At 39.8% G+C, this 10,872-nt stretch overlaps 1 protein-coding gene across 3 annotated transcripts in view; it reads right to left on the bottom strand.

The window, feature by feature from the left end:
* Nucleotides 1-806: 806 nt before the first annotated feature.
* LOC127963675 (IQ motif and SEC7 domain-containing protein 2) overlaps nucleotides 807-10,872 on the bottom strand; it is a 71,226-nt gene continuing 61,160 nt past the window's right edge. For all 3 annotated transcript variants that reach the window (XM_052563701.1, XM_052563702.1, XM_052563703.1), the window contains 10 exons: nucleotides 10,420-10,581; nucleotides 10,124-10,246; nucleotides 9,872-10,038; nucleotides 9,620-9,759; nucleotides 9,328-9,453; nucleotides 7,973-8,072; nucleotides 7,277-7,438; nucleotides 6,941-7,132; nucleotides 5,951-6,000; nucleotides 807-4,936 (listed from right to left, as the gene is read on the bottom strand). In XM_052563701.1, the coding sequence (XP_052419661.1) occupies nucleotides 3,719-4,936; nucleotides 5,951-6,000; nucleotides 6,941-7,132; nucleotides 7,277-7,438; nucleotides 7,973-8,072; nucleotides 9,328-9,453; nucleotides 9,620-9,759; nucleotides 9,872-10,038; nucleotides 10,124-10,246; nucleotides 10,420-10,581 (2,440 nt within the window). In that variant the 3' untranslated portion in view covers nucleotides 807-3,718. The remainder of the gene's footprint in view (nucleotides 4,937-5,950; nucleotides 6,001-6,940; nucleotides 7,133-7,276; nucleotides 7,439-7,972; nucleotides 8,073-9,327; nucleotides 9,454-9,619; nucleotides 9,760-9,871; nucleotides 10,039-10,123; nucleotides 10,247-10,419; nucleotides 10,582-10,872) is intronic.

A 10,872-nucleotide genomic window follows, 5' to 3' on the forward strand; every position in this document is an offset into this window, starting at 1 on the left:
CTGTACTGTTCATTATGACCCAAATATGACAAAAGCACAATGTAAACCACAATGTGCTTTTTAATTTTTGAATGTATGGTAATTATTTTCCCTATCACCCTAAGTCAAGGAGTGACTTTCACAAGCCTATGTGGCCTAGTGCGGACATGTACTAAACACCAGCAAAAGGGGAAAAACAAAACACACTGGAACCCTATGATATCTAACCAGCTTCACAATGAAAACAGATTGTACCTTTTGATATACTGTTGTGGTGGACATAAGTGTAGCAAAGGAGCTAAAAAGAGGGGATATTCTTATTTAATGATATACAAATTTGAACATTTTTTAGAAAATGGCCTTAAGTTTGGTGATGAGAGCCACTTGTTCAGCTCAACTAATTTTGCATGATCTTGACTATAATGTACATGCCAGAAATACACTTTAGTGGAGAACTTCCATTTCTCAGTATACAAATGTATGTGACCAGAGGACTTTATCCAGCATAATTTGCCATTTCTGTCTTGGTGTTAGATAAAAATGTAGAAATCTACAGCTATACTCATATGGTACCTGTTGATTGATATCAATAGTCCTAATTATACAATGTGTAATGTGCATTAGTTCTTGAGTGGTTATTTCAGTGCATTGCTGGGACCCTATAAAACATAACATTTTAGACAAATAAAACAATTTTGTATGCTTAATATAATAATCTTTAATTTACCTGATTTCATACTTGGATGCACACAACCCAAACATTCATAGTGTACACACACACCAAAATAGAGAAACACACAGCCCACTCAGAAATAGATAAAAACAACTTTCCAACAGCAAGAACATGTTTTATAGAATGAGAGCAATAAATTATCACATAATTTCTCTGAATTAATTCTGCATTGAAACCTCATACATATATACAAATAAAACGTCATACAATTAATTTTAAATATAGGAGCTGCTCTTACACACACATACCGATAACAATTTTACAATTACAACTTGTTCCAAGCCCCCCACCCCCAGGTCCTTAAAATGTAAACAATGTTTCATGTTCCCATTCCCAGCCAGATATTGATTTCCCAGTCCAGTGCAGAGTAAATATGGCATATTTATATCAACTAATATATACATTCAGGTTTATACAGCATCATTCAGCTAAGTGCAGACATGCAACATGGGGCACGGTGGCACAAGACATTAGCATGTCCAGAAACCAGAACACGCATCTCAAAAACTACTGGAATTTTTTTTTTTTTTTTTTACATCACACACCTCTGCTTTATTTGCATTTGAGCTCGGCATGCCCCAGCACTCAGGACTTTTAATACAAGCACAAGAGCAAAGCATTAGAATGAGAGAGAAGCAAATCTGGCCATAGGAAAAAAAAAGTGAAATGTATTGAATGGCCCTCTAAATTCATTATTTTGACTAAGGACATGGAGTTCCTGTTTGGCTACAAAGGCCTTAAGGTTTTCAGTTATGGGTAATGCTAGCAGATTTGAAGTACTGGAATCCATTACCCGAATAAACAGTATTGTAGTTTGACTCAACATAATTCATATAGGCAAAGAAAATTATGAAAAAGAAATAAAAAAGAAATAAATGTCTGGGCCTAGCAGCAGAGATTAATAATCTTATTTAAAATGTCTTCATCCTTGTAGGACCTTTAAAATGTGTTAACATTTTTTAAGTATAAAAATAACTCAAATAACTAACACATCGGTTAACGTAATACTGTGTATGATTCTGCTTAATGGAGAAAGAACAGCCCATTTGGACTGAAAAGAAGGGAGAAAAGACACAGAAAGGGACTGTTTGGAGGGACACAGATGGTATTAGAGCTTTGGATCCTAGGCACTGATGATCTTTAACTTGTGTATGTGCAAAAACAGAAATTTAAATGCAAGTCCCCTAAACACGCTTTTCATATAAACAAAATAAGAGGGCACTGACATTGCACATGCAACTCAGCATAAATTCACAATATTAAAAGAGCGAGTTGCTCAAGTGTGTATGGCTTCTGGCAACAACGAGTTTTACACGGATCATATAGCTTTTATGTGGATAATATAGTTTTACAAACTTGCTGCAAAACATTTACCTGAAATTAGCAGTCCAATTAGTTTGCTAAACAGTAACTGTACACCAAAAAAAAAAAAAACCTAGCCTGTTGGTCTGTCTAAAAAAAAGCTCTTAGAAAACACTCAGCACGGCACTCTGCTAAAACATATCCATGAATTATATTAGTAGTAGCTTCTACACCAAAAATAGCAAGAATTATATTCTTCTGTATATTCAGTAGTATTTGACATCATAATAGTAATAAAGTCACCCATTAAAATCACCCATATCCAGATGTTCTTTTTAAATATTTAAGATATCTGTAACACATTTTGACTGCCGAAGCTGTACAAAACCAAGCCCATACAGATTTCACCTCAAAATTTCAATGACACTCTATACAAACACCCTGCTCCTCCAACAGGTCATCCAGAGAAAGTTTCACACTGATCTCAAACCTCCAGTGACAAACCTTTACAGTAGGCACTAAGGTTATGTGATGAATTGCCAAATATAAATGTTTCATTGGTCAGGGGAGATTGTTTTAGCAGACGAGTTGAAAATAATAGTGAAATGGTGATGCTAAAAAAGGGAAAGAGATGTGCTGCGGTAGAGGAGGTGCTGATCTTTGTCCTGATTATTGGTTGCTATTTATTAGTCATGACTCTTTTGTGTACTTTGCATCTAGGTGTGTATGCTTAATTGTCTTAATATAATAGCCACAAAACAAAAGAACAAAATATCAACCAAACAATTTAAAATCTCTTTCTACACATTCTGTTTGGTGCAAATGACATCATAACTTCACTGAGGCCTTCAAAAAAGAGGTTTTTACAGACTTATTGCAAACTGGATGCCCAGCCTCTTCGAGACAAAAAAACAAAATAAAATATAAAACATTCTTCAAATAGTTTCAAAATTATGCCCCCAACCTTTTTCCTGTGTAGTGATGCAAGTTTCCTCGGCAGTTCCCACCCTGTCCTTTCACTCACAAGGCAAAATAAAAGTCTCTTTAAGGTGATAAACATATTGTTTGGCATCCCCCTAAGTGCATGCTGGCCCTTCTTATGCGCTGAGGAATACATTTGACAATTTTGAGGAATGTATCAAGCAAACATTTTCTGACCGACCCTGAAATGATTGTCATCTGAGACACATGAAAACCGAAAAGACTACGAATGAAAAAAGTCAATTTCTTTTATATTTTGCACTCATCGGTCCGGTTTCGTCTCCATGTTGAGTGTTTAAAGAGTTCACCATTTTAGTCTTCTGACTTCTGTACGGTCAAACTTGGTCTCTTAAACTCCAGGTCATCCGTCCGACATAAATTGGCACCCCCTTTCTCCCTGTAACCTATTCATTTGGCAGCGATGCATGTCAATTTCAACTCAAACTCTTAAAATACACTTCAACTGCTTCACCATTGTCTCCATTAGGCTTCTTAGATCTTCAGTTGGAGATTTGATGCTGTTACACAGCCTTTGTTTTGATTGGCGGCCAACAGCAAGAGGCCATCCAGGCTAGCAATGAGCATGTAGCCGGCCAGGATTCCCGCTCTACACGTGAGGGAAGCGGATATGGAAGTAACAGAGTCTGAGTATGGTGTGCTTCCTCTTGCCTGGACTCCGGCTCCTCCGCAATGGCCCCCTGCGCCCTCTGTTGTGACTTACTCTCACACCACCGTGCTGATGCGGTTGATAGGTTTGGATTTGGAGCTGCCGACCGTGCTGCTGTTGCTGGCTCCGCCTCCTCCTCCGCTCCCTGGTCCGCCCGACTGTGCCCCCATGGGTCCTGGGAGTTGCGGGGCCAGCGGGGAGAGTGGGGTAAGAGGTGTGAGGGGGGTGAGGGGGGTATGTGGGGATGAAGGTGGAGGTAACGGGGAATGTGGTGGAGGAGGTGGGATGGAAGAGAGGGGTGGATACTGTGGGATGTAGTGGGCGGCGCCCTGGGGTATGTAGCGGGCGGTGATAGCGGATGGTGCCTGAGGGGGTGGTGAGAAAACGAAGTGAGTTGGATGGGCGGAGTGATCTAGCAAGGGGTGTGGGCTGTGGGCATGGACGAGATGGCTGTGGGTATGAGAGTGAGCGTGGGAGTGGGCGTGAGGGTGGGGCTGAGAGTGAGACAGGGTGAGAGGAAGTTTGCCGGTAGGACCGGGCATCCGTACGTGGCGTATGGGATTGGGATGCATGTGGTAGAAGGTGAAAGGGGCGATAGGGGAATTGGGTGAATGCGGGGACAGAGGCGGAGGGGTGCAGGCCATATTGCCGTAGCGGCCTTGCTGCATAGCATGATGGGATTGGTGCTGCTGGAGCTGGGTGTGTGAAGGCACGGGTGGCCCGCGCCGTGGGAGGGACCCTCGATGTAGGATATGATGGATAGCGGGTGGATGGCCAGGGGTGACGGCCTGCATATGGTACCGATGATGATGGTGGTAAGGGGGCGGAGGCTGGCCAAAGTTGTTGTGACAGTACTGAGCGTGCAGCGCTTGGATCTTGGACGGCCCACCTGGATCTGACTGGCTGAGGGCGGAGGGGGACGGAGGCGGCGGCCCTCCTGTAGTAGGAGGTGGCACGGGGGCCGGGTAATGTGGCCCGGGGGGAGTAAGGGGAGCAGGGGGTTTGGCGCGCTTGCTCCCAAACAGGGAGCCCAGGAAGGAACCGGAATTGCTCCCTCCAGAACTGCTCCCCGGCCCCCCACCTCGATCGCTGATGCCAGGGACCCCGCCCATATTGCCTACGGCGTTGTGAAGTTGCCCCGGCCCACCCCCCACCCCTACTCCGGGGCTCAGGATGGGGCGGTGAGGCCGGTAGTCTTCCAGCCCATAGCAGCTGGGAACAGTGCCCCCCATGGGCAAGCGTTGATGCGGCTGAGGGCTGTTAATGATGGATCCCTACAGTGTGCACAAACACACAAAGCCAGACAGTCATTACACTGGAAATCTGAGTAGAAGTGAGAAGCATTCCCCAGTTACTTTTTTCAAATAAATAATGGACGTTACTTATTAGGAATACACCGATATTAAAATGAATAAAAAAATAATGATTTTTATATTATAAGCAATACATATTAAAATTCCATTCTTTTTTCTAATAATAATAATAATAATAATAATAATAATAAACGGAAAAAAGACTAAAGCAAGTTAATTTAGCTATTACATACAAAGTTGAGTGTAAAAAGAACACAGATTTAAAAAATTGCAAGATTATATTTAATATTTAAATTATTTAACAAAAAACTGTTATGACTGAATTTATTTGCAGAATTAAAAACGTAAACATTTTATTTGTAATAAGTAATTTTAATTGCTTTACTATATTATATAATTTTTATTTTATCAGCTTATTGATCTCAGCTAGAATTTTTGTAACGGCACATTTTAACAATTTATCTTGATACTAAAAAGTACATGCAGAAACATCACTGTACTCACATCTCCTGCACAGTAACAACCCAAAAAGCCTTTCAGCATTAGATACAAACAGCTTCAAGCTACTTACCAAAGTTAATAATGACAGTGTCACTTTCACAAGCCACAAAATCAGTCAGATAACAAAGTAAAGCTTCCTCTTCATAGAGCCTCACTTATTTTACATGTATTTAAACATGCATCTAAACCTTTAAAACACAAGCAGCCCTCAGATACTGATTGGGGCCATTCATTTACCAGAGCAAGGCATTAGTTATTAGCACCAGGCATAACCTATTAGACATGCTGCATGCAAAGCAAACACCAATTAAGTTTTTTACACTATAAGGATTAAAACATGCTGAACTTCATCACAACAATAAAAAAGTCATGCAAAGCCATTGTTAATAAACACAGAGGTCTCATGCATTTAGAAACACAGGATCATTCAATTTCATTATGATTGCAAGCCGTTAGCAGATCAGCCTGACTTACTTCTATAGTACTATCCAAAGAGCCAACGCTGTTTCTACGGCCTCGCTTTCCTGTACCCAACCAAGAACAGCAAGGTCAGGGTCAAAGGTCATTCAGAAAACATTTTCGGACATCTTAATACTGGGTTTTTGTCCCTGAATTATCCATTTATAATAAATACATGTCTACTAACAAAACTCAACTTCACATCACCGAACATGATGTGGGCTGTGTTTAGAAAGCATTTAAAACAGTAGCGTTTGTCACATGACCAACCTTGTTTATGTTTAATACTGTGAGTTATCCTCTACAAAATGGCTATTTTGTATTTTTTATGTTGTTTTGTGTAAAAATATGTTAACACTTGGCAGCCCCATCAAACACAGAATGAGAAAAAAACACATTTAGCAGATTTAGCATTTAGCAGGTCAAAGTCAATATCATTGTATTGTGGGATATGGTCTGCTCTGTCATATACCGCACATCTTAACAAATGTAGCATCTGTACATTATATGCATACAGAAATTTTGCATACTGTGACAGCGTACATACTAACAGCAAAAAATATTAATAAAAATAAAATAAAAATAAAAGATTATTCAAATCCAGACACTTTTCCAAGAAGCCTTATGTAAGGACATGATGTGCCATTAGAGGGCAGTGTCTGTCAAACTGTACTTCTTTATAGAAGTTCAGCACCTCCAAATTGTGCCAGGAGGCCTTTCATGATCAAACTATGGTGGATTTAAAAATATTTACCCGAATGGAAAAAGGCAACAATAATTTACATTATTTGTACTGAATCCAATTAATGTCCATATTTGAGTGAAATGAAAAAAAAAAAATTTACATTGTGGCACATTTTTTGTACAAAATAGGTCTACAGAAATCCATGAAGCATCCATAATTAAAATTAGCTGATTTTGAATGCATTGTTATGCAACAATTCCGTTAAACGGTCAGCTGTCGTCTAAATAGAAAGGAGTTTGTTGTGTGAATGTGTGTTGTACCTGTCTCAGAGAGGTCTCTCAGTGAGGAGCTAAGTGCTGTTCGTTTAAGCCCCTCCCCTGCTGTGTACGTGTCATCCAGACTGGGCCTACCCAGAGTGCCGTTCACAGCTTCAGTTTTCATTCCGCCAACCCCGCCCCCTTCTCCACTCGAGAGCCCTGGACGCATCACACCTTTCTGCTTCTCTAACTCAGCTACGGAGAAGAGAGTATTAGCTATACCTATGACTATTACCATGATGAACCATTTCTGAAATTTCAGCTTGCAAAGAGAAAAACAATGTCAAGCTTTTGATATGTCGTGTGTAAAACAACGGGTAACGTTAAAGGATTTCTTACACTCTACGCGGTATTTCTCCATATCTTGAACCTCAGCGACGCTCTCACGCAGGTCGCTGGTAAAGCGGGTTCGGTCCTGCTGGCTCGGCGCATTGAACACAATCAGGACCTTACGCTCGCTGCCGGGCATCGCTGATGTCAGTCTGATACCGTGAGGATAGTCTGCGAGAGAGGGACAGAGATAGAGGGTAAATGCAGTCTATTATAGAGAGACCCAGATAAAGAGGGATGTGCTGTGCCTCGTAATTAGTTATAGATCTCTCATTCTGACAAGTACTGTACTTCAGCATGTCAATGGGGTAGGAAAGATACATTTAAATAAAAAAATATGCTCTTAATCATGTGGAATTTTACTTCAAGCTAATTTGTCTTCTTTTAAAGATGTTTAGATATTCTGTTAATGGAAAACAAGTGCAAAACAAATAATGATTAAGATCAATAGAAGACAGACGTTCCCAATTAACAGCACAGCCACAATAGATGGAAGAGGATTTTCAGATAGACATCTTTTTCTCCTTCATATACTGCTAAGAAACCAAAACACCACCTACATGAAAGCAAGGAAAGGGTAATGAGAGAACACGGAGAGATGGAGTGGACGAGAGCAGAGTGTGTAAACGAGCTGGAATGGAGTGATAGTATAAATAAAGAAGGAGGGACAGATGGTCAGACAGATGGAGGGATGAATATACTTACAGGAGTTCTGGAACATATGAACCTGCATCTCCACCAGGGGAAAAGACTGTCTGAAACTGTACGTCACAGACGTCTTCTTCTTCTGAAAGATCTTCGTTACCTGAAGGCGGGAACATAAGGGATGTTAGGCTCGGTAGTTATTATCATTATACATATACATACTCTTAACACAAAATTGCTCAGGTACATATGACTGAATGTTTTTTTTCAATGTGTCTAATAGCCGTACTCTAGACCAAGACTGGCAATTTTGAACAAACTAAAATATAAAATAGTCTTAATTTGTTTAATAACATTTTTTGTTTAACAAGATTTTTATTTTATGGCAAAAATCTTTATGATATTAACCCCCTGAGGTCTAAGGGTATTTTTGGGGCCTGGAGAAGTTTTGTCATGCCCTGATATTTCTGCTTTTTTCAGTTGCTTATAAACATCTAAATGGCTAAAGTCTAATCTCACTGTAATCAGCCCAAACTGGGCTATAATAATATTTGAGCAGCATGTATGTACATGATTGTGTTTTTGAGGAAAAAAATGTTATGCGTGGTTAGTGTAAAACTAAAAATGTTAAATCACTTGAATAAGGCAAAAAAACATACAGAACATTGGTTCCCAGGACTTTTGAGAACTGGAGCTTGTAGCCTAGAATTTTTCTTTCTAAATTATGTAAAAATCATCTTGTTTACTCATTTACAGAAAACAATATATTGATTTACATTTTCTAAGATACTTTCATGACATCATGACCAATCCAGTTCTATATTGTAGATAAGTGATCTCATCCAAATATTGTCGGATCCTAATAAACCATACATCAATGGAAAGCTTATTTATTCAGCTTCAATTCAAATCTCAGTTATTCTTTATTCATTCAAATCTCAGTTTCGAGACTGGTTTTGTGGTCCAGGGTCAAACATGTATGTATAAAGAATATGTTATTTTTGTTGTAATTTTTGCTGCAGTCAGGACCAAAAATTGCTTGATCGCAACAAAAATGTAATAACTAGAGATATTTTATATGTATATACTGTACATGAAACTATATGAATCTGAATATATATTTATAAATCCTGAAGATAAGGTTTTAATTCTAAATATAAAAATTTAAATCTAAAAATACAGATAATTAAGTCTGAAATTGTACAATGTAACTCCAAATACAGTAATATTATATAGGCTCAATGCCTATTTTTTTTTTTTTTTTATGAAAACAGTAGGCCTATTTATCTGGTATACATTCGCAGATAATTATATAATTATAGTAAGTGCACATGACTCCAAATCAAAGTGAGTATTTTTTCTCTACTATATCTTCTGACAGTAATTAGGCCAGTATGCACTAAGTGAAGACTCACCACCAGCAAGTCATTAAAGAGGAAGACCTCACGCTGGTGAACTCCACTCCGCTGGGGTCGATTGGGGTCAGGGACTTCATACAGCTGACAACAGCACACTAGCCTGCGATGTGGCAGAGAAAGCACCTGCACGCACACACACAGCATATCAAAATACAGCTTGGTTTGTCTCACACTAAACCACACAAATAAACAAACTAGGATCCAACAGCCTTTTTACCACAAGCTGAACAACAATATGGGGTTTCAACCAAAAGTATGACATGCATGAGTGAAACATGGATTGACTCACAGGTTTCTTGCCCACGATAACCCTCTCCACAGCCTGCACTTGAGACACGTGATCATCATTTGTCCTGAGTTCCCATTTCTGAATGCGCTGGTAGATGCCCACTAACAAATCCCTGGGAATATCCTGTCCATTATCCACTCCTGCCCAAGAAAAGAGCGGGAGAACGAACAAAGAAACAGAAGGTGAAAACTACTCTCTTGTCTTTTATTGGAAGCCAAATATTAATCTGAAGACATTTTTGGTTTGGATCACCTCTAAGGTTCTTAATGAAATCCTCCAGCTTCATCTTCCTCTCAGCTTTGACGTTGGGGCTGTACATGTCTGTGTTGAGAAGGATTATGGCAAATGCCAGGATGAAGATCGTGTCTGGGTTCTGAAACTGGCGGACGAGTGCAGGGTTGCACACGCAGTATCTCTGACTGTTAGAAAGAAAGAAGCGGATCTTCATGTGGAACTACGAAATGCAGAGAAAAGAGCACAGGGTGAGATGACAGCAAACGCTACCTGAAGGCCTCTACCAGTCTCTCCACCTTCTGGGCTTCCCCCTGAACCTTAATCTGAGCCTGAAACTTCCTCAGGGCGTCATCCAGATCCATGCCTGAGAAATCCATCTCATCCAACACACAGCTGAGAAAGAAGAACAGAAATAAAGATCACTAAATTCATCTGCCAACATGTTTGTGTTGATTTTTTTAGCCAGTGTCTGGTTTCTGTTTCTGATGCCTCCAAGCTGGTGTTAACAGCATATGGATGCTTTGCTACAGTCTGGGGTGGGAAGACAGAAAAACATCATTACTAACTCCAACACATCCTTGTTGAACTGTTTCTGTCGGTTTCCCAGAAACTCTCCAATCATCTGTCTACTCAGGCCTTTCCTCTCCAAGATGAAACGTGCGATGCCCACAGGTGTGTCTGAGACAAAATTCCTCTCGATCAAATACTGGATCCCTTTCTCTGGTTTCCTGGAAGACAGGGAGAGTGATGACATAACAGATAGGATGTGATTCATTTGATTTAAACTGTGAACAACTGAAATACAGAAAAATAGATATAGCAACAATAGCCTGAGGGCAGAAAAATGTATAGACATCTGACTCTTTGTATCCAACTGGATTTAGGTTCACATCTGTCTTTGGCTTGACTGCATTGTCTTTTATTGATCTCTGCCATTTGATCTTAAAATCCATTTGATTGCTTACAGTTCCATTTCCTCGTCAGAATTAGATTTCTAAAGCACCCTGCTAAAAAGTTAC

Source organism: Carassius gibelio, chromosome B8 (assembly GCF_023724105.1).
Source record: "Carassius gibelio isolate Cgi1373 ecotype wild population from Czech Republic chromosome B8, carGib1.2-hapl.c, whole genome shotgun sequence".
Taxonomy (NCBI): Eukaryota; Metazoa; Chordata; class Actinopteri; order Cypriniformes; family Cyprinidae; genus Carassius; species Carassius gibelio.